Genomic DNA, 24,965 nt, shown 5'->3' with positions numbered 1-24,965 from the left:
GGAAGCTTATTAAAATGTCTGCACCTCAAATCTGTACTGTAGATTACAGAATACCTTCCCCTATAGGCTGTTAAATTTAATAATAATGATTACCTTAAGAATGCTGCTAAATAATGGAACTTTGACCTAATGCACAGAATAAAGTGCTAATAATATAACTAAAGTTCAATGAGAAATCAATTTATTTGTTCCTGCTTTTAATGTAAAAATATGCATTTCCCCTCCTTTTAGAAAATGTTTTAATTTCTAAATCTGTTGAAAATTCATGATTTCAAATATTAACAGTAATAGGCCTTGGTGTGTAAGAAAATCTAGATCTGTATGCTTAATTTTTAGCTGCATTTACTGCCCCCTATGGACAACTAATAAATTGATGCACACTATGCAAATTTGTCTAGACAAACTCAGACTTCATGTAGATAGATACTGTTTTATTTTGGTTGTTCACATGCTTTTTCATTTATCAATTAAACAATTTATGAGATCTTATTCTTACATAATACAAAATGCTCAGTTTCCAAAGTTTATAATCCTTGTGGAATATTTTGTAATTGTTAAGTTTGGATGGCACAAATCTAGAATATTGTCTTTCAATTTTTTCTAGTTTTAAATATTTTGTTCCTTTTCTGTCAGTTTAGTTTTTTTATATTTGTAAAAAAATAGTTTGGAATATTAAGTAATAAATGTGCACATTTTTAGTGCAAAACTTAAACAGATATCTGTATTTACAAGCATTAAATAACAAATAAAAGAACCTAAAATTCATAGGAATAGTCTAGTACATCAGGCAGTTTTTTACATGTCCTTAGAAACCTCTAAGCCAATTATTACCCTCCTTTACAACTTCTATTTAAGATAGAATCATGGGGAGAAAAGGGTGAAATTCTTGACTATTTCTCTTTCTATGTCCATTAATTAATTATACATTAACTAACAATATTTCTATTTGGCTTAACAGAAATTTAGAGTATAATTCATTTAGCAATCACTATTGCACAATCATTTAATGGATGTCTATAAAATGTTTAAAGTACAACCAAAAAAAATGCTCATATGTTCATAACTAGCATACTTGTCTATCTGCAAATTCAAGAATCCCATGAGATGGCTTAAAGTCTTCCAGGCCAGCACTGTCCAGTGTTGCTTTCCAATGAACATCTACTGCCCCAAAGCTTCCAGCCAGCCGGACTACAGGAACTCGAAGAACATTCAGGGGTGGAGGGACCTCATAGGCAGTAATAACTCCAACAGCATCCTTTAAGTAAAGAATGTAGGTTAAAATGCAAGACAAAAGTAATTCTCATAAGGCATCACTTTCTAAATGTATTATTTGTACTTACAGTTCCTATATCTCACCCTTCAAAGTAGAAATCTATAGTTGTATTTAAGTACGCATAATAGCTCTTCAGAACTCTTACCCTTAAGTGTAATATGAATAGATTTACTTAATCCTTTGGTCTAGCTCAAACAGAACTAAGAATTAGTCTATAAGATAAAATGGAACATAGATATTTACAAATATCTTCAAGCAAAGCGACTTGTTTTACAGAAAATATATGGCACAGGCCAAATTGACAGGTATAAGCTACTATATTACTATAAATACAGGAAACTTCATCTCACTCTGGTAACACGAAACTTAAAAATTCCTCTGGGATCATCATTTTCTTCTATCATTATCTCAACTATTTCCATCCCAGGCCTCCGAACACGTGGCTGTCCTGCAGAGAAGTCAGAGTTCACCAGGTACACCTCAGTGATGTTGACAATAAATCCTTCCTCCAACTCAGGAGCATCATCCTGGAGGTGAGCAGGGAGGTGGGGGGATAGAGATGGTGCTTTATTTTTTTAAATATATTGAATGTGCTTTGGATAGCTGATATTTTTTCGTATGAAACATGACACTCAGGAATGGGTAGCTCAATCACACATGCAAAAGAGATTTCTTTCTATATTTTAACATATTCCCATTGACAACATCAGAATTTTAGGAAATATTCAAGCTTTTCAGTGATGTTTTAATAGAAGCCTCATACTTATCAACAAGTAAAATAATTTTCAGATTTCTATCCTGTAATTTTGACCATATTGTATTGAATATGTTTTACATGTATAATACCACCCCCCCAAATTTAGGAGCAACTGATAAATGCTACATACATCTTAAAAGTGAATGCCCTAGACTTGTAAAACTAGACAGAATCCTACATTTTAATGAACTGTTTTGAAGACTGTTATCTTATTTTTGAATAAGTAATAAAAAAATTTAAAGATAAAAAGAATATATAATGAAAAGGAAAGGAAACTTTTGCTCTGGCCCACCCTTCACATCTTTCCCGTAAGGTCTTCTCCAGAAGCCACTATTACCTAATACCATTAATATCATTATTAATAACACTAATATTATTATATATTATATTTTTAAACAGTATATGATATAGTTAATATTAAATATAGTGTTATAACATATAAATACAATATTTAATTATATAATATTATTGATAGCACTACTAATCACTTTCAGTTTTTTGTGTTTTTTTTTAATCCTAACCTGAGGATATTTTTTCCATTGCTTTTCAGAGAGAGCGGAAGGGAAAGAGAAAGAGAAATATCGATGTGACAGAGACACATCGATTGCTTGCCTCCTACAAGCGCCGCGACCTGGGAGGACCCTTCAATACTTGGGCCAACACTCTAACCACTGAGCCAAACAGGCTAGGTCCATTTTCAGTTTCTTAAGCATTACAGATATATACACATAAGAAAGAGACAGAGAGGGCGCTTAAAACCAGATCTAAACCATTTGAAGACTAATCTTGATTCAAGTAATTGTATCATTAAATAAAAATATTGCCCTATCAAACCAATAATAAAAATAACCAGATTGATTTGGGCATTTTATTCATTCATTTATAATGAACCAACCAACAAAATAGTGGATCCAATCAGACATATAATCATATTAATTGCAGCCTAGACTCACCGGCAAAATGGTAACTTTGACATAAGTTTCTTTTATGTTTTCTTTCATTATTATCATTGTTTCCTGTAGCACATAATCTTCATTCTCTGTAGCTTGATTATTAATGGGCAGTAGGAAATTGGGTTTAGCTATCAAATGAATGGCAACGTCTCCACGTAGTCCTTTATCTCGAACAATTTGTAACTGAAGAGTGGTGATGTTCTCTGTGAGATAGATATGCCTCAAGTAAATAAGATTTTCCATCTACTGTCAATGCTATTCCAGGCACTTAGGGTAGAATGTTCTGCACTATCCCTTTTAGACAGTTAATAAAAGAGAACAAACAAACACGCTTTGCTCACCTTGTCCCCAAAGTTGTGCTGAGACTCCCAATACACTGCTAGCACTCTATCCTACTTCTAAACCCTCACTTCTGCTTTTCTAACATACTGTCCCATATTGCCCACGTTATGCACCTTAACAGAAATTGCTGAAAATCTTAGGAAAGTGCATACATGCAGGTTGATCCGAGGTACTAATTACAAATGCTATGAAGATTCTTCAAAAATGAAAATTTTAACACCAAAGTCATCATTTAATAACTAGTCATTAAAACAACTTTGTTCTTAGAGTGAGATGCCTATCACAAGTCTCAAAGTAATCCAGAGCACCTACTTTTTTTTTCATTCTTAGATTTTGAAATTTTGAAATACCATATAAATGAAGAAAAAAATGTTGTGAATCTTCCTTACTGGTCTATGTATTTCTACTAACCAAATACTGGGTCTTTGTTTCCAGAACACACAGCACAATTTCTGGTACTTACTAGGTGCTTCAAAAATACTTGTTAAATAAATAAACGAACAGATGATTTTATTTTAATTCTATTGCTTCTGATCCTATATACACAGAAATATAAAGGCCCAGGTGCATAATTACATGACATTTTTTTGTATCAACTATTTAAACAATAGGGCCTTGAGAAATGTCCATGTTCCTATCAGAAAATTTTAGAAACTTTACAAAGCATATTCTAAATACATACATGTTATATAGTCTATAGAACCTTTTATTTAAATAAGTCAAATGACCTTTATCTATAAAAACCCATTTGTCCACTGATATGAATAGTTATTTAGGCAAAGATTTCAGCACTAAGCTCAAAGGAAATGGGGACTGATCACTTATACTTCAGAGAAAATATTATTCTAATTATTGCTTTGGGTTTAACAATTAACACCTGGAGTATCAAATGCATTTCTGTGTTGCACCTTGTTCCCTGTAACTACAGAAAATCTAGAGAGAGGAAATCTGAGTGAGGAAAGAGAACAAATAAATAAAGGATGAAAAAGAGAGGGTAAAATAAAAACCGATCCCCTTTACTGTAATGAATTACTAAAATATTAATAGCTCTATTATAATGGTAATGTCTCAAAAAAGTAAAAGTATCTTCTATATCATTATTACTGAATGTTAACATGATCATAAAATTCAATAAATACAAACAAAAATTAAAAAGGATTATGACCTGTCAAATTAAAAAATATCACATAAAAAGAGAAATATACATCTCTAGTAAATATTAGAGTTAGATTATCCAATAAAGCTTACAAGAGCCTGAAAAATATTTAACAAGATTTACCTTTAGGCTCTGCTACTCTAACAAAGAGAGACTCAGCATGCCAGCCCACTAAACCATAGGGCGAGTCACTGGGCAGAGTGGTTATCACAGACTTGCTTCTCCTCTGATCAATAGCAGCACCTTTGGATGGGTCCTCAACCCCTTCTGTGCTAACACGGATGAGTGTTACAATCACAATCTCTGATAATTCTGGTATGTCATCAGCAAGAACAGTCAAAGTGATTGTAGACAGTGCCTGGCCTTCAGAAAATGAAATCTAAAATTTTAAAGAAAGAAGATTTTACTTATTTTTCTGTTATCACTGTGCAGTAAGAATATCAGAAGGTTAGGTTTTTTTTATATTGTTCACAACTTAAATAACAAGAGACAGTTAAACAACATATCTACAAATCAAACATCTTCTGTGTTAAAAGAGAAAGATTGTGAAGGGAAAAAAATGTAAATCATTACTAAAACTTAAGCTAATAAAACTGTAGCCAAATTGTCATATCCTGAAACCTACATTCTATTAAAATATAGATATGCAGTGTCTGGGAATCTAAGTCCTAGATATCATATATAAAAATGTATAAACATTAAGAATGTGGCATATAGTTTAAACATTTTTCTGTACAAAATTTTTGCTGGGATTGCAATTTCCCTTGGGTAAACTCTGATTAGATGTATCATTTAACAATGAATCAATCGAAATAGAGGTAGAGAACAAAGAATAGGCAGAGATACAAATCAGAGCATTTCTATTCTCCTGTTGTGTCTCCCTTGTCTAAAGAGTCAAATCCAAATTTGCTAAATGGCATCAAGTGCTTTCTGCTAGGGCTTCTGTCTGCTTCTTGAGTGGCATTTACCATTGTTCCCCATCCCATGCCTTATTCCCCAGCAATATGGCTACAAACTACAATTATTCAAACTAGCATTACACTAATCTCTCTACCCTGAGAAGGTACTCAAGGATAAAAACTCAAGAGCTTCATTAATAAAATCAGGAGTCAGAAAACTACTGCCCTTTGGCCAAATCTATTTCTTATATATGAAGTTTTATTAGAACACAAGCTCATTCAATGATATATTTTCTTCCACTGCTAGTGTGCTATAGAGGCAAAGCTGGGAAAAAGACCATATAGCCCTCAATATCTAAAACATTTACTATCAAGCCCTTTACAGAAATAGTTTACTGACCTTTGGATAAAATAATTAGTTCTTACAAAATGTAGTCCACACTTAAGATACCATTATGCATTTAAATTATAATTTTTATTATGTTTATATAAGATATATTAATTGGAGGAATATATTATAATTCAGAACACATAGAACTTGAGAGATGCAACTTAGTTTTTGTAGCTTGCATAAAGTAAATATTCAATGCAATAAAATTTGCCATAGATTTTTAATACACTGAAGCTCTGATCACCTTTCATACAATACAGAAACCTAGAACTGATGGACCATAATATACACCTGGTAAGAGAACTCTTCAGAGAAGTATCTGGGTAAAATACATGGATTAATCTATGAAACCCAAGACAAGGAGACAATCCATTTTCCAATCAAGAACTAAAGGCTCCTTGAACCCTCTCTTTGTGAGTCTTCTACTTCTCTAGTCATTCTGAGTCCATTCTTGAACCTGTGTCCCAACTTTATACTATCTTCCAGTAGTAGATTATGTGATCCTCTGCTCAGATGCCTCCTGGGGCTGACGTACCCATCCTCCAGCTGTTGGGAATAACAGCTTCTGTATTTCTCACTGGGAACTGCCCCAGCTGCAGCCACTGTTTCTCCCAAGTTTATGCCCCACCCAGAGGGTGACTGAAGATCAAGGGTGGCTAAAACAGGGATGCAACATCTCAGCCCCTTGATCGAAATAGGAAGAACTCCAAAGGACCAGCTCAGCTCCAGAACTTCCTCAGAGGCTCAACAATCACCAGTGGATCAGCTTCTCCCTCTGCACATTCCTATGTTCCTCACTTCTTTGTGCGTCTTCCTAATAAACAAACCTTCAATCTCAGAGTCTGTTTACAGAAAAACTCAACCTATATCACCCAACATCTCTGGTCTACTTTTTTTGCCCACTTTTTTTTATTATTATTTTAAATTTATCTTTATTATTGAAAGTATTACAGATGTTCTCTGGTCTACTTTTTTATACATCTGGTTATTTTACAGAAACTTGTTCCCTAGTTACTGCTCCCATTTTTACCCAAATCTTGAAACCACGTTTTTACCTCCAGTTTGATTGGATTTATCTTTCTGACAATATAATATATCCAGAATTTGGTCAACCAATGTATTGAAGGAATGACTTTTTTTTACAGATAATTTTGGTATTATAGAAAAAAGAACAATACACACAACTATAAAACTAACCTTAAATTGTATCCCTCTCTATGGTGATTAGTAGGAATCCAATGCAGACATGGTCAAACTCAAACACTTCATCCATAAGGCAGGGTTTGGTGCCACGTATCAATAGCAAGCATAATTTAAAAATGAATCTCCTAGAATTTTGTAAACTACATACCACTCCTGAGGTGGGAAATATATCACTAATACTTCCGTCAGCTTCCCACGCTACGGTTACACGACCATAAGTTCCTTTTAAGCGCTCAACATTCAAGGTTACTAGGCTATCTTGCTCCATTTCTTCCACTTGCTTATATAATGAATTCTGAAAAACACACAGGAAGTCACAAGGTTATCTGAAATTACCAAAGTAGATTTTTATTTCATGCTACCATACATTTGCAAACTTTACAGTACTAGGCAACATGATATATTCAGTGAAAAACAATAGTTAAAGAAATGTAATATAGGATGACTTTGACTTTATTTAAAAACACGTTTGAAAAAGTAAAAGATTAAGTTAAAATAAATAAAAGTGTTAATTTTTTTAGGATTTTATTTATTTTTGTTTTCCTGTTTCTATATTATTCAAATTTTCTTCAATGAACATATATTATTTTCATACTCAGAAACAATACACTTTTTTGAAAGTGTTATACATAGCACGTAACAAGTCTATAGAACGAAAAGGACATTGGAGTTAGAGAAGAAAGCCTTTTTCTTCTTTGTGAGCTTTGGTAATCCCTCTAGATCTTTGTTTTCTATTGTAAAATAACTGTTTAATCCACATGGTCTCCAAGGTCCCCTCCAAATGCAATGATGTCATAAGAATCAGGGAGCTCTTTCTGATCATTTACTAATGTCTCTTATCCTTAAGTTTATATTCTCTGAAATGTTTCTAGGGGCTGTCCTGTTTCCACGGATGTTTCATCCTTAGCTTATGGTCTTTATGACTATTTTTTCTGCCAGAAATATCCCTTTCCCTTGTGTTAGAATTCCCTATCTCTTCTTCTCATCTCTACCTCTAGCCTCTTTCCTTTGTTCCAAACTGATTTCTATCTCTGTGTGACTGTAACATTTTTTGTCTGACACTTCTAACACCTCTTGCTGGCCATTTAATGAACTTTTCCTAAAAATTAACATTTCAAAAAATCTCTTCTTTACAATATTCCTGGTTTCTCTACAGGCAATAAGGGAAAAAATATGGAGTATAAAGATTTTTAAAAATCTTTCCAGTAAGATTTTTCTTGTCTTTTTACTATGGTAATCTGAAAAGAAATGTCCCCCATTCAGTTCTTAAAGTTTCTATTTAGAATGTTAATTTGAATAGATATCCAATCTTATAGCAATATTTTACACAGCATTTTAATACAATGTTACAGATGTTACATAGTAATAAAATCTTGCTCAAGGCAATCAAACAGTCCTGCAGAAATGCCTTGATTTTAAAATATGCATATAATTAGTTCACAAAAGACAATGCTTTTTTAAAAAGAAGCTCTCTCTGGCTCCATGCCCTCTATTAACAAGGGTTAGTAAAATGAAGATTTAATACAGCCTGAAAATATTCGAGAAACTCTCATTATCTACTAAATCTCATCTTAGAAGGAGGCTGTCTGAAAACAAGAGGTCTGTATTGAGGAATTCTACTGTACAGGTTTCAGGAATTCTCCTGAAACCCAGGATACTACCCATTGGTTAGAATTTAACCACTTTGGATTTATGTCTCCAGAACAGTTTTGGAACAAACTTCATGAAGAGAAACCCATCATGCTGAAATAGCTGAGAAACAGACTGTACTCTCTCCATCTGCAGCAAGGCTCCAAGGTGAGAAGGTGGAAGTGGGAGCAGAGCATGTTGTTCTTGCCCCAGGAACCCCAGCTCTGGCCTATATACTCATATAAGATCCTGAGAGGCATGTTAGTGTTCCTTCCTGCCCGGGATAAAGACATGCTCATACTAAGCACCTACTGTGTGCCAGGCACTTTCTGGTCAGCGATAAAGCTGTGAACAAAGCAGTGTCTCAGATCTCATACTCTTCAATTCTAGTGAAAAGAAACTGACAATAGACAAATTAGGCCATTATAAGTGTCATAAGGAAAAAAAAGGAAGAATAAAAATGTACTGATTGGTGGTGGGGAGCTGAAATTTTCAATCAGGGAAGGCCTCTCTGGTAAGGTGACATTTCAGCTAAGGCCTGAAAAAAGTGAGGAAACAAGTCACCTATAAAGGTTGTCTTCTTTCTTTGTACCCTTAGTTGGCCCCCTATAGCTCATGTCTTAGAGCTGCACTGTCCTGCACTGGCCACAAGTGGTCAATGCACACTAGAAATGTGTCTAGTCTGTAAGGGTAAAATGCACACTGAATTGGAAGATAAAGTATGAAAAAACGACGTAAAATATTTCACCAATAATTTTGTTGATTACATGTTGAAATGATAATATTTCAAATATACTGGGTTCAATAAAAAATAATATTAAAACTAACGCCACCTGTTTCTTTTTCCTTTTTATGGGACTACTAGAAAACTTAAAATTACAAATCTGGCTCACATTATATTTTTATGGGGCAAAGGAAGCTGATCTGCCTTGAGTTCAGAGATGGGCCAGGCTGGGTGACTGGGTGATCCTACAACCCTTGCAAGCAATTAACTCAGGACATTAGTACGTCAAAAACTCCTCATCTTATCCCTGAAACATGCTCTCTACAGTGATTTCTGTCTGGGTGAAAGGCAAACTCCCGCTTTGCACAGCTCTGTCATTTGTTGCTGGATTACTTCATAGTGCTAGTCTCCTAACTGATTTATTTCTGTCCTTGCCCACTTATAGTCTAGTTCAACTCTATGGCAAGAATGTCCTTTTAAAATGCAATCAGATCATGTTGCTCTTCTACTCTGACTCTCCGAAAGCTCCCCATTTCCCTCAGAGGCCAAATTCATTATGACACTAAGGGGCTTGTGTCAGAGAGAGTTAACATAGAGGCCTCACAGCTATCTTTCAAAAAGCCCTGCTTATGAGATTGGCCCTTGGCTGGTGTCTGGGAACTTGAATTTAAGGAGGGCTCCCACCATTCCCAGAACTGATAATGAGCTCCCTTTGCCTGAACTGTTTGAACACACAATGTGATTTATGCTGAACACCTGTGTTTTGTTTTTTTTTGGTTTTTTTCCCCCCGGGACACTGAAGTTTTGCTATGTGCCAGGTAGAGGGTGCCTACATGATCTCTCTCTCTCTCTTTCTCTCTCTGCCCCCCCCAACAGAAATAACAAAGGCATAATAGGACATTAAAATATTTGCAGGTAATGTGTGTGACCTGACACAGTGTTTGGATTCTGTTTCATCATTATTTTCTGGAAACAGGGCTAACAGCAAATTCAAACTCCTGGGCCAAGGCCAACGAGTAACACTGCAAATTCAATCTTGTAAGAGAAATCAGTACAAATAGGAAAGTTTAGGATAAGTTGATCCAGGGGTCCAGTGTGTAAGACTGTAAATTGCAAGGCACCAGTAGAATTCAGCTTAGAACACGCAGTAGGGAGTGAAGCAGGGAAAGGGAAGGAAGAGAGGCTTAAGATACTCACAGTATGGCTCACTGAGTGCTGGTAACAACTCACAGATAAATACAGTGAACAAATCATTCTGAATTCTAAGTGTGGAATGTTTGGTATCATTACCTGAGCAAATCCAACAACTCCATAGGCATCATCATTAGACAGAATAGTGATTTTTACATAACCATTAATACCAATCTCTGCTCCTCCTTTGGGATTTTTAAGCTGAACTCTGAAGGATTCTTCCTCCTCTGGAACTGTATCATCAAGAATATTTACTGCGATTACAGCTTCTCTGTCACCAGGTTCAAATATCAGTTCACCTGAACTGACATAGAAAAATGTATAAAGTGAGTCAACTACAACAAATTAAAGACATATACATAGCACATTTCTCATTAAACTCTTATAACATTGATATTCAAAGTTTGGAAAAATCATATTTCATAAATAAAATTTTAATCTGAAGCATTCATATAATACTAATAAACTTGGTAGAATAAATATTAGAAATATGGGTAACAACCAAATCTCTGGTTTATAAGTAACTCTTATATTTCATACATCTTTCAGTCATTAAAGACTTTAAATTAGGTTTCATATAAAATTATGATGAGCATAAAGACAGTATAAAACACTGAACCTACCTAGGAATAAAGTCAGACTGGCTCGAGATGTAGGCCAGCTCATATATGTGTGAGTGGGTGGCTCCCACTAGAGCAATTAAATTCTTGCTTGAATTAAGGGACTTTACTGTAACAGAAGCTGCATCGTGAGCAGAAGGTGCATCCAGAATAAAAGAGAACTGATTCAGCTCTGAATTCCAGCAGTAGAGAGCAGACACAGCTTGGCCAATAAGAAGTATGTGGACTGCAGGAAGGAAGGAAAAGGCAACTAGAATGAAATATAAATTGTCACTTCACATGCTCCCTACATCAGTGCCAAGACAAAAATCTCTCCAACTCTCAAAGTTCCATTTTGATTTCTGAAGTAATACATGATTCGACCTCTAAAATAACTGAGTGTAAATAATAATTGTTAAATGCTGTGGAACGATCAAGCCAGCCTGACAATGTACCCACAACCCACTTAAAAAAGTGACCTTGAATGATAAAAGCCAAATGGATTTTGGAATTGTTTGTATTCATCTCAATATTTATTTATTGACTAGCATGTTAGGATATTTTTGAAAGTGAAAAATACCCATAATCCTGCCACTAAATGTTTCAGTTTGGTATTTTCCTTCTAATCACGATCCATATGAATTCATAATTGGCATAGTTACAAAAGTCTAAATACTAAAAATTCTCAGTTAAAAAGCTTAATACTCTATTTACAGTACACATATACTGCACACAATTTGGCTACACAGCATCAAATTCATAATTTTAATGCATAATTCATGCATTAAAATAAGGGTTGATCTTAAAATATATTTAATAATATTGTTTTCTATATAGTTTTTTAAATTTTAATTAATTAATTCTTCATTTTAATTATTTTCACTTGATAAATACTTAAAGGTGCTTAATTAGGCCAAAGAATGTGAACAAATTTATGATCTTAAAGTATATTCTGCTAATGCTTTTGAAATGTTATTAGGAAACCATGCTCTTCATAATTCAAAGCAATGACATATATTTGTATTTACAGAAGTTAAGACGTCCGAGGGGGGCTTACTAGGCTGTATACAACACTAAAAAATATTCAGACTTAAAACTAGGGAGAAAAGTGAGAAACCACAGAGAAATGTGCATAAATTCCAGTACTTACTGAAACACCCTAGAACATAAAGATATCAAATAAAATTGAAAGGATATTAAAATAACATATAGAACAGAAAACCATGAGTCTCTTTCAAAATTTTGACCCATAGGATAAAATGGAAAATCCCATATCCTTACTCTTAAATATCAAGAACTACTGGTTATGTTTATTTATAGGAATTAAATGAACTACTATTGCAATTTAGTAAATGTTACATAAAAGGTAAAGATTCTAAAAAGTGGTTACTAATAAATTTGTATTTTCAAAATAATCATATATCTTTCATAAAACTTTGTAAAGCTGGAGCTAGTCAATAAAGAGTAAACTCCTCAGACAGATCTCAATATCTTTCAAGTGTAACTGATTCTACCGTCTCAAACAAAATCATAAACTAAGGTGCTCTGATCATCACTGATTATGAATGTTAACCCTTAGAGATACACTCTATTCACCTTCTCGCAATCTGATTAGTATAACAAGGCAGCAAATAGGTAATCGGAAATTCAGAGTAGGGCGTTCAGGGGCCTTAAATCTGCGTATATGGAGCAGACTGTGTTTTCTTAGAAAAGAGGCAGTTGTACTGTTCAAGGTCATGAAATTGGGCCAGGAAATGTAGGAGGGGAAAAAAACTGTCTACTTGAGGAAGAGGATTTCTTTATTTTCTTTTTCAACCACAGTTTACTCTGTATCGGCTTCAGGTGTGCAGCACAGTGGTTAGACAATCACGCACTTCACAAAGTGCTCCGCCAGACATTTCCAACCCCCACCTGGCACCATACACAGTTATTGCAACAGTATTGACTGTGTTCCCCGTGCTGCACTTCACATCCACAGGACTCTGTGACTGCCAATCTGTCGTTCTTAACCCCTCCGCCTCTTTCACCCAGGTGCCCCCCCCCCGCGCCCCCGCAACCTCCAGTCTACTCTCTGTGTCTGTGAGTCTGTCTGGGAAGAGGACTACAACTACTATTGATTATAGAATTCTCTTCCACTTAGAAAAACCATAAAAAATCAAAAACATCCCAAATGAAGGCAAATGGACGAGGTTACTTAAGGAGGGAGTGTAGATAAAGAGAAGTTCCAGGACGAAGCACCAGGGCAAGCATTCCTACCATTCAGAGACCTGGGAACACAAGAAGAAACCAGTAAGAGATGGAGCAGCCAGGAGGGGCTTCACGAAAAGCATTGCCCTTAGCAGAGAGTCGAGTTCCAGAGCAAAGAGAAGAGGCCATTCGGAGAAAAGCTTGAATACAGCGTATCTGTTCCACAGGGCAAATACGGAAGGATCTGGGGAGTTGGAGCAGGGAGAGTTAAGCATCTGGACTGGAAACTAGGGCTCATAATTGGCCTAGAGCATGAGCAAACCACAGGAATAAGAATCTCACTCCCAGGGGGCCTGGACTTCTTATGGTGACTGAACAGAGATGAAGGGAGTCATGAGCTTAATCCAATTAATTTTCAAAAGTAGTATTTTTTTTATGAAGCCAAGAGTAGGGGGACTAGGGAGTTGGGGGTAAGTGTCTTTCCAGCAACATACAGAACTTTGAGGATTACACAATATAATAAGGGACTAGAAGAGGACCTGGGACATAACATTGATTGTTCACTATATATTTCCATATTTCTTGAATCTTTTGTCCATATATTCTCCTTCGCCTGCCCTTTAAAAAGTAGAATTCAGCAAGGCTTGGTTCAAGGACCCTCCCCCTCACACAACATAGTCTCTTTCTAAACAATTCCTCCTCTCATTGAAGAATATCTGATGTGCATCTGCACTCTAGGACTCTCTTCTAAGCCCTGACCAGCAACCCTTATTCAATGTCTATACATGAATGACTCAAGGCCTCTCAAATTACTCCAGTGAAGCTCATTACCTCTGCTCCTAAAAGCCTGGCCTTCCTCCCAGTGATCATCATAATGGCTATGAGACCACCATCTATGTAAAATTAGGCTCATTCTATCACATACCCTCCCTATCTAATCTATCATCAACTCCTGTGGCTTACTTGTGAGACATTTTCTAAATGAATCTACTTCTCTGATTTTCCACCTGCATCACCCACCACTTTCCAAACTCCCCTGTCCAACATTTTTAGTCTGAAACGTACCATGAGTGCGCAGGCTGGTTTGGCTCAGTGGTTAGAGCGCTGTCCTGTGGACCAAAGGGTTAAGGGTTCGATCGCTGGCCCTGGTCCGGGCACGTGCAGGAAGTAACCAATCAATATCCCTCTCTACATCTCTCCCTCTGTCTCCCCCTTCTCCCTCCCTTCCATTCTCTCTCTAAAAATCAATGAAAAATATCCTCGGGTAAGGATTTTAAAAAAAAACTTTTAATGTACCAGGAGCCTCCAGCCTGTCTTCAAGACATTTCTTACCAGCTTCTAAGCTTTTCTCCCCACAGCAGTCAAAGGTCCCTTTATAAAACACATACAGAGTCTCTGTTTCTCTCTCCCTGCCCCCTCTTTCTCCATCTCCTCATCACCCTCTCATAAAAGATACTCCAATACTTTTAAGATAAATAATCCTTTAAGTCTCTCCCTGGCCTATCTGATTACATCTTCGGTTATATCCTGTACTATTCTCCCCTCACTGCCACGTTGACCTCTCCATGGTCCTTTAAAAGCTCACACTCACTGCTACCATCTGACCTCTGCACAGGACAGTCCCTCAACCTAGAGCCTGCCCCATGCTCAACTCGGTCTCATTAACACCTACTCATAGTCACAATGAAAAGTTTCTAAAGTAAGGACATTTTCGGGGCATCCCTCACCCAGGTCAATCCTCTCTATTTTATGTTATGGGAGTACTTTATTCTTTCCATGCACTTATCTGTGTGATTTTTATATAATGTCTCTCTTCCTTATTAGATGTTAAACTTTTTCAGGGCAGAGAAGATCTGATTTTGCTTACCAGTGTTTACTTCGGGGGTCTACCACTGTGCTTGGCACATAATTGGCACTAAGAGTATCTATTTAATAATAAAGGACAGAAGAAGGAAGGGGGAGATATGTTTACATGTCCTTGTAGCCTTTGTCATTCTTCTTCCATTTAGAGAATTCAGTCACCACCCAATGTCAAGTAATTAGCCAGAATAAATATGTCATCTTTCCTAATCATGCTCCAATCTAATGCTTTTAATAAAATATTTGACACATTCAAAATAAGAAAATCCTTGAATATTATTTAATGCATAATTTCAGCTTTCAAGGGATCTATAATAAGCCATTCTAAATAATTACCTATAATCTTTTCATACTTCTACAATCTCAAGTCACAGAAACAAAAGAAATAAAGAGACCTCACAATGGGTCCCTTAACAAGCCTCTGGCAGATTTTTTTCAAAAACTCTTTTAGAAAGTGTGCCTATTCTATTTTTTAAAGTCTTTAAAGAGAATTCTGTAACTTCAATTAATGGCCCATTCAGGCAGCACCCCTCATCTTTAAAAACATTCATTAGGCAACTATTTTGAATTATAATAAGGGACTCAAGTAGATGAAGTTAGTCCACTTGAAAACCTGAAAGTATAAGAGAAGCAAAAATGAGAAAGATACAAAATTAAGGACAAGTAGACAAAAGTACACAAATGCAGGATGAAAGATCCATCATTTATTCAGCGAATCAGTTGTTGGGTGAATGACGAGCATGTCGCTCAAGTTGTTTACACAGAATAACATCAGAGGTGAGGCCCGTCAGAGGCTGACAACGTAAGAAGGTGTTCAGAGGGAAGACGGTAGAACAGGGGTAGGCAGGGCCAGCACAGTGAGCCCGGCCGGGAGGCCAGAAAACAAAGGGGCCGTCCAGACGGGAGGTGCCAGGATCTGGGAGAGCCTGGGGACGCAGAGCTGAGATGGGAGGAGTAGGACACATGAAAACAAAGCGGAATGAGATGAATGCTCTATAAAAAGGTAGCAAAGGGTAAAGGGCGTCATGTATGTGGTGATGGAAAGAGATTTGACTCTGGGTGGTCAACACACGGTTCAATATACAGACGATGTATAATAGAACTGTACACTTGAAACCTATATAATTTTATTAACCCATGTCAACCCAATAAATTTAATTTTAAAATGAGAGGTAAATAACCTCTGATTCCTGGTCAACAGTTAAGGTGATTGAAGGTGACAGTGCCTAAAAATTACAATGCCTGATAGGGAAGGCAACAGTCAGGCACCTAAAAGAAAAACTTCAAGAATGAGCTCCTGTATTTGTGCTAAATACTCTACTCTTTTCAGTGTCATTTACTTTGTAGATTTTAACTTTTGCGATTTTAACTACCTCCACGCATTGACATCTCTGAAATCTAAACCTCTAATTGATTTCCTCCTGATTTCAGCTCCACATCTCTAACCATCCACACAGGCTTCTACATCAACTCTTTGAGGTACTCAAATTTTTAAGAGGGTGAAAAGCTCCTAAGACCAAAATGTTTGGGAACCACTGGATTATCTGAAGCACAGTTCAAATCTGAGCTGACATTCCAGGCCCACTTGTGTAGACTCTGGTGTGTTTCCAACATTACCACCACTACGTTCTGAATCAAACTCTGTCCCCACCACACCAGTCTGCCCATTCTGGCCTCAATGACAGACCCTGCTGCCTTTCACTTTAGCTCAAGCTCCTCTCTGAGACCCCTTAACCCCCCCAATTCTACCACTCACAGAGCAAATGGGATTGGGACTCTACCTTGAATTATTACCTTACTATTTTTCTTGCTTCTCCAATCAGACATTAAACCTATGAAGGTGAGAAACTCTTCATAACTTTAAACAATGGCTTACAGGTAATATCTAATTAATATATGTGTACTCTTCAATTCATACAGAATTTCTGTATCTCAGTTTAAAAGTGGGACTTTGACTCATCCAGAATTGCCTGCTGAGCCACTCAGGTTTGGCTTCCCGGTTCCTCTGGGCACCTTGACAAGAGATACGCTGACTCACGGAGTGTGCCCCCTGCACTGATCTCCTGCTGTAGGAGGCAGCCCCACAAGGTCACCATGACAATGCCCTTGGCTTCTTTGTCTTACCGTCACTGCCACCCAAGTGGCTCCTTACCAATCCTGAAATAATCCTACAGCTTCCAGACTGATCAACCCCTTGGGTCCTCACGAACAGACTCTGTTTTAGAAACTATTGAGATTAAAAATACTGCTTATGTTTCTGATGTACAGATTATAGTACAGAGAACCAAGAAAAGATTTCAGACTGTAGAAGAAAGTTGAGAAAGTGAACAAGGACAGCAAAGTTCTCACAACCAATTTCTGACTTTTTAAAAATTCTTCAATGCACATACTTGCTATCCCCATATACTTTCATATATATATATATATATATATATATGTATACATATTTATATGTGTGTGTGTGTGTGTGTGTGTGTGTGTGTGTGTATATATATATATATATATATATATAAAACACCACTCTTCATTTTTCTCTAGACAAAAGTGCTTTATTACCTTTCTTCATTCTTCACTTATATTTCACCTCATATTTTAGTCATTCTAATTCTTCTCAAACATAACCCCCATTTTAAGAGTATCAGTCCTTTGGAAATTCTAGGATTTCTGGAGATACTATTGTCAAGATCTTGATTTTACATTCTTATTAAAATACCCAGTGTTGAGAATACTACCTCTTCTTCAGTGAGATTAAAATCATTCTAGCTTTCCTGCCCTCAGGATTAGTTAGGAGTTGAAAAGCCCTTACCTATTCCTGAGGCTGGTATGAAGGAGTGGATCCTATTAACAGCAGCAAAATCTAGGGATTGAAAATATCTAAAAGACGACTGTCCTGGCTCCCAGATGAAAATGTCAATTGAATTCTGATCTCCTGCAATAATGAAATAAAAGTCAAATCTGAAGGCAAAAGTTACAGAAAAAAATGACAACTGCACAGTAAAACTATAATAAAAACATTAAACTTACTTTTAAAAAAATTTATAGAACATTCCTCAGAATTCATTTAGTTAAACAGAAATACAGCTTAGTAAGAAACACTTCAAGTCTTTTTGCATTTACCACATGAAGTATATACATAGCCACAAATCACCATCTGATATCAAAAAAAGAATAGCAACAAATGTTTTTTTTTAGGAATGTTGGAATTTTATTTGTGAAAGTTTCCCTAAGCAGAAGAAAGCATATTCATATTCAATGAATATTTTAAAGTCTTATCAAGAGTTGCTAAGCACTATTTATTATTACTATAAGTTACCCATGGCACCCCAAGTACAGTCATATAAAAATGTATCTATTTATGCTTTGGGTGTAAGATCTTCATAGAGTTTTTCATAGATCTTTCCACTTTACCCACCCATCCCCAATTTCATTTTAATATCTTTAGAGTAGTGGTTCAGAACACCTAAAGATTATGGACATAACACATTTTTTCCCCCAAAATCTGTTTGTAGCTGACAGCCAATACTATCCATCAAGAAACATTCTATGAATTAGTTAAAAAATTATAAGAGCATTTTTATATAAACATACAATATGAATGCTAGATAATTTTGATAATAACTATGTATGCATTACAAACGCTGTATCTTCTTACCTAGAGAGACAGTTTTGGCAAAAATTAAGTAAATATCATCGCCTGAAGTCAAGGCCTCGACTTGTGTTGTCCCTCTGATAGGCACTTCTTGAAACTCGATAAACTCATTGCCAGACCATCTGAGTAAAAGGGAATTAAGCCTGGCATGAGCCTGAGAAAGGGCTAAGAACACAGAGCCTCCTCTGGTGAACAAGGCCATGGCCAGCACACCGCGGACAGGGAGTGTCTGATGCAACTCGAAGCTCCCTCCATTCCATCTGAAGACCTACGGGGAATATTCAAACACAAAACCCTTCATGACTAGGAATTAAGCACTTGTGAGAATTTAACCAATATATGTTTATTCTCTTAGATCCTTTAATTTAGTTGGGAGGATACTTTCATACATGAGAAAATAGCAAAACTAAGGCTCTCTCCATCTTTTTATTTGTGTGTGTGTGTGAGAGTGAGTGAAAGTGAGAGAGAGAGAGAGGGAGAGAGAGAGAGACATACACATAGAATGAGCTTTAAAGCAAAGTTATTTGAAAATAAATCCATTTCAAATAGATATCTGGGCAGGGGTCAGTGATAGCAAGAGAAAAAGAAAGCCAAAAATAGAAGAGAATTAATTTAAATATGAAAAATTTAGACCTGGATTAGAAACTTTCTGATGCTGAGATGTCATTCATTACCCTCTACCCAAGCAATAGGCTATAAAGAGAAACACCTAAACTTTTTAGTCCTGAAGGTGGGAATGCATACAAGGTTTCAGGGTGAGTGTTCATACATTTCAAATTAAAAGAAAATACCAAATCTACCTGGTTTCTTATACAACCTGGTCAATTTCAGAAAGAATTATATTTATTCAGTCAATAATTGAGAACCTTATATAAGCCAGGCATTATGCTCGGAGTTATGAATAGAGTAATATCTCTCTTTATGGATATTAAGTATTAGTCAAAGGCCAACAAATACATCAATAATTAAATAAATGTATGATTATAAAATTGATACGAGTGCTAAAGATAACAATTGAAATGGTGTGATAGAGAATTATGGGTGTACTAGGGAAATGAAGGTAGAGAGAATGACAAAAGTTTGTCACTATCTGAATAAAGACTGGTCCAACTGCAAGGAATTTGACAGTGCGGAGGGAATGAAGACAGGTAAGAGTAGGGAGGTAGGACCATGGAATGTCTTTTATTAGGGTGCTCATATAATTTATCACAGAGATCCCTCAGAGAGTAAAAGGGACAATATTAGTAATTATATCAGGACAACAGGCGTAATCCAATACTGTTCTGGGAAAAGAAGGAGATATGGTTACCCTTCCTATAGTCCATATTAAATAACTTAAATTTTATCCTAAGTATAATTGGAAATCATTGAACTTTTAAAATGAGGAATAACACAATATTAATTAATGTTTTAAAGTATTACTCCAGCCATTTGATGGGGAATGGATCTGAGGATGTCAGAGAAGTTCAGGAAGCAGCCAGAGGCTGCTCTAACAGTGTGGGAGAGAAATGATGGGAACCTGGATTCAGGAGGAAGCAGCAGCGATGGGAAAAAATGTCTGTACTCAATTATTGGAAGATATAATCAAAAAGACTTAATAATAAATTATATGACAATAAAAAGGGCTAATCAAGAAGGATATATCCCAGAGCAACTGCATTTAAAAGGTTGCTATTTCCTGAGATGAAAGCAAGCACTGAACAAGTTTCATAGAGGAAATATAAGTTCAGTGGGCATATGTTAAATCTTTGATACCTAAAATATATTTAAATAGAGATGCCAATAGGCAGTTAGATATCTAAGCCTGGAATACAGAGGAGTGGCTACTGATAAGTTTGTAAGAAATTAGCCTAGAGCTGATTGATAAAATTACCCAGAGTGAAGAGAAATAAAAGGAAAATCTTTGTAGTATATTGATCTCTTTTAGAAATCAAGAGAAGATGTGGTTTAAATCTGAGGATAAGCTGACTGTTACAGGAGATGGGAAGTACTATGAGAAAATGAGAGAAAAACAAATATCCACTAATTCTGCAACTCTCTTGTCATCAGTGACCATGAGGAAGTACAGAGCAAGTAGATAAGTCTTTCAAGGTGTCTTACTATAGAAGGGAGAAACAAAACAAAACAAAACAAAAGGGGATGAGATCAGGAGAAGAATCTCTTTTTAAACTTGGAGATCCAGGATTTATGCTGATTATAATAATCCTATAGAGAGAGGGATGCTAGTGATGCAAGACATAAAGGGAATAACTAAACCTTATGAAAGCAAGAGGGGCACCTATGAGAGAAGCCCGGCTTTTAGAGAAAGAACTCTCCCTCTGTTGTGCCTGGTGGAAGGAATGAGATTGGGTTTCAAGAGGATTTCTGGATTTGGTGTTGGGAAGATCGGTAACTTCCTCTCTCATAACTTTCATTTCAACAAAATCATGAGCTGAAAGTGAACAGATGAGAAGCAGGTAAGGAAGTGTGAGTGTTTTTAGGATTATGAGATGTAGTTTACTTGAGAAAAATGAAATTTTGGGGTAATGGTGAGTGCCCATTTGGCAATGTTAGTCATGAATTTTTAGTGATACCATCTTTCCAGTTTGTGTGAATTTTTTTCTCCATAACATTTTCCAATTCAATGGAATTCTAATTAAACGTTAAGGCTTTTTATTACACTTGCTCTGGCTCTTGAAGATAGTAAAATATTCATAACTCTATTGTTTAAAATTAACTAACTAATCAATATGTATATTCCACTTTACTACTTTACCCAAATCAAATTGTGGTGTTATTTTATATTAAATCTACAGACTACATCTTTGATGAGTTTCAATTATAACGTTAAAAAGAAAATATTTAATTTTAAAAGAATCAAACCTGTGTTAATTCAGAATCATTTCTTTGACTTGCAACAATTAAATAATCTTGACCATCTGAAGTAAAATATCTTACTTGAGAACTTTCCGAAATAATTATTGTTTGTACCTGCAAGGAAGACATAAGAGTGGAAATAAAAATTTAAGGTAGAATATAACTGAAAAAGGATTTGAACACAGTAATAGTATGAGTTAGTATTTGAAGTTAAAAGCTTAAGAAATCATTCTGATCCCTACATATGCCTATCTAGGGGTCATTTCAAGAAAGACAAAAGTATCCGTGGATTAAGACACCATGCTCAAATGTGTATCAACTTAAAAAAAGCCCTTTTCACATGACCACAGAACATACATCATCTTCCATTTAGATCAAGCTTACAAATCTATTTTTTCTTTTAAATAAAGCAACCTACAAAAAAAGTAAAGTTTTTTGTTGTTGTTTCTTTTACCAGAAATAATTTGAGTCCAGATGTGAATGTATACACACTGTTAACAGAAGGCTTTTCTTCATTTCTTTCTTCATGAGTAATTACAAAGTAGGAAGAAAGACCAATATGAAAGGCCACACAAGTTTTAGGATTTTCTATATTTAAATCCTAGAAAATAAGGAATAAGAATAACAATAATTCAGTAATTCATGAGGCATCCAACATTTACATGTATGTGTTATTTTGTATACTGTAAAATAAGTGATGCTTACCTCAAGTGGAATAAAAACCCCTTGCCATCGGTAAATAGTAGAAGATACTTTTCTTAACATTACACCATATAGTGAATCTTCCAAAGTAAAGAAATACCAGCCAGAAACCGATGCTTCGAAAAAACTCTGATAAACGGAAAACACAATATCCATTCCCCCTGAAAAACATATATCATAATTTACAAGTGTATAATCCCTTCCAAGCTTTATATATTCTAAGTTTATTATTTAAACAGTGAAACCCATTCTTTATATGGCACTGAAAATATCTTCAAAGTGCAAATGTGTTTATACCACCTTATGCTATATATGCATAGTAACCCTCCCTAATGCTTAAAGCACTCAAAGGCTTTCCATTTAATCCTAGAATTAAGACAAATGTCTGTAATGTTGTTTAAACTTTCAAATGATCTAGTCTTGTCTAACTCTTCAAACTCAAAACTCCCCTTATTTCTAAACTGAACACCCCCTCTAAAGTTTTTCATTTACATGCTTTTTTAAATGACTCTCGACTTCTGCCTCATTCACTTCCCATTTTTCCCCCCATGTTCCTCCAACCTAGGTCTTTGCATAATCAATCCCTACTCAGCATTTTGTCTTAGTTCAAACTTTGATACACCTGAGAAGCATTCCTTTATGTTTTCACAACAGTAATAACTTCCCATTTAAAATATTTATTGTAGTTTAAACAACACATTAATTTTTACTTGTTTTATTTCTGTCACCCCCTAAATTCTAAGTTCTGTGAGTTTAGTCCCATGCCTAGTACATAAAAAGCACTTGATAAATATTTGTGGATGCAATAAAAGAATTAGATATCTGTTCTCCCTTTCCAGCAGAAAAATTTTATATATGCCCTCTTTCTTGGTTACAGAATTTTGTTCCATAAGAAAGTAAACATACTCATGCCAAAGGCTGTTTCAGATATTGTCTCCCACTCCACACTCACAGCTAAATCAATGCCATTAGTACGTGACACATTTAAATATACAGTCCTGTTGGCTTCTTCGATGTTTATAGAAGTAGCTCTAAAGAAAACAAATGGATTATGGAAAGCAGAAAAGAGCATAGTTCCTACATATTAAAATACATATCACATTGCTATAATATATTTAATACACTTTTAAATTTACATTAGCCCAGGTGAGATCCATCCACAAATTTTATATAGCAGGAAGACTAGATCTAGAGCTCAAAAATATTCATTTATGAAGAGTTTTTTAAAAGCACAAATGTAACACTCTGATACTAGGATCATAACAAAATACTGATAGTAATTTCATGCTGCATATTCTAAAAAATAAAACTTTGTCATTTCTCACATAAACAAAAGACATGTTACAGAAAAAAATAATTCATGAATTCTTAGTGTATTAGTGAAACTAGGTCTATTGAAATGTTTTTAAGATATAAAAAAATAAACATCTTTAGCCTCCAAAGGGAATTTTAAACTATAATCATGTTAATGTATGTTTGAAGAGTCATTCATTTAGTCTGAGTAGCTAAATATAATTTATATTATTTCTCAATTTTTATTATTATTGAAAACAAAAAAACCCAAAAAGCAGTGCAAACCATTACTTGAAAGTGTAAACTTAGGGAATATAAGAATTCTAATCCATCATTATTCAGGACATGCTTAGATTTCTGATGCTCTCTGTTGAGAGGGCATATGGTCCTGCTAGGGCTCATTTTAAAAGTTCCCTTTAAGAGAGTCAGAGATCAATTTCCTTCTGCATTTTCTTTATGTCAAAAAAAATTTCATACTTAGCTTCAGAAATGACAGTTTCCTTATGAATAAACTATACCTATTTGCAACTGCAGAGATACTGAATAGGCCCAGAGGGGCCTGGTTTTGCAAAACTGTTATCAGGGTTTGAACACGCGCCCCTAGTCTAGCACCTCCTGTCGGATTAAACAAGGTACAAACAAAATGCTCGTCCATTTCTGGTTCCGTGTCTAATATGGCAGATATGTGGAGGGCCTGAAAGCAAAAGCAAAAGATAAAGTTACTAAAATATAGTATTTCTACTATATGTAGAAATCTGCTATATGGCAGAAATCTGCTAAACATTTTTGACAATAAAATAATATGTTCTGGAAAATATCCCCTTTTCTTAAATTCTAATACTGATTCCCATAATGTAATAGTAAGAACTCTTTCCAGTTACTACCTTCAAGATTTTTAATGCTATAATATATTGCACTGAAGTACCTAAAAATAAATATTTAGGTATTTTAAAATAACATTAAAATTAAATTTATGTATTCATTTTTGCTATCCTAACCACAGAGCTGTATTGGTCTCATTCTAGTCTAGGATTCACTATTAAAAAAGTTATAACCATTGTAGGCCCAAATTTAAAACAAAAACAGTAACAAATATTCATCAACAGGAGAACAGATAAATAGTGGTCAATTCATTAAATGCCACTCAACAATAAAAATAAAAGATAAAACAGCTACTGATATACGCAACCACACAGATCTCAAAAATTACACTGCACAAAAGAAGTGAGACACAAAAGAATATATACTGTATGATTCTATTTATATGAAGTTCAAGAACCAGAAAAATGAGTCTTTAATGA

General features: G+C 35.3%; 1 protein-coding gene across 1 annotated transcript in view; it reads right to left on the bottom strand.

The window, feature by feature from the left end:
• ADGRV1 (adhesion G protein-coupled receptor V1) overlaps nucleotides 1-24,965 on the bottom strand; it is a 404,143-nt gene that overhangs the window by 277,212 nt on the left and 101,966 nt on the right. The window contains exons 45-58 of the mRNA XM_016216159.2: nucleotides 24,183-24,358; nucleotides 23,278-23,402; nucleotides 22,375-22,532; nucleotides 22,124-22,270; nucleotides 21,676-21,783; nucleotides 18,817-19,081; nucleotides 17,971-18,093; nucleotides 11,142-11,364; nucleotides 10,618-10,822; nucleotides 7,123-7,269; nucleotides 4,605-4,860; nucleotides 2,984-3,186; nucleotides 1,624-1,800; nucleotides 1,073-1,255 (exon numbers count right to left, since the gene is read on the bottom strand). Coding sequence (XP_016071645.2) covers nucleotides 1,073-1,255; nucleotides 1,624-1,800; nucleotides 2,984-3,186; nucleotides 4,605-4,860; nucleotides 7,123-7,269; nucleotides 10,618-10,822; nucleotides 11,142-11,364; nucleotides 17,971-18,093; nucleotides 18,817-19,081; nucleotides 21,676-21,783; nucleotides 22,124-22,270; nucleotides 22,375-22,532; nucleotides 23,278-23,402; nucleotides 24,183-24,358 — 2,496 coding nt within the window. The remainder of the gene's footprint in view (nucleotides 1-1,072; nucleotides 1,256-1,623; nucleotides 1,801-2,983; nucleotides 3,187-4,604; nucleotides 4,861-7,122; nucleotides 7,270-10,617; nucleotides 10,823-11,141; nucleotides 11,365-17,970; nucleotides 18,094-18,816; nucleotides 19,082-21,675; nucleotides 21,784-22,123; nucleotides 22,271-22,374; nucleotides 22,533-23,277; nucleotides 23,403-24,182; nucleotides 24,359-24,965) is intronic.

This window comes from Miniopterus natalensis, chromosome 3 (genome assembly GCF_054644295.1).
Source record: "Miniopterus natalensis isolate mMinNat1 chromosome 3, mMinNat1.hap1, whole genome shotgun sequence".
Taxonomy (NCBI): domain Eukaryota; kingdom Metazoa; phylum Chordata; class Mammalia; order Chiroptera; family Miniopteridae; genus Miniopterus; species Miniopterus natalensis.
Note: the sequence above shows the minus strand (reverse complement) of the source record. Positions and strands in the feature narration are given on the sequence as shown.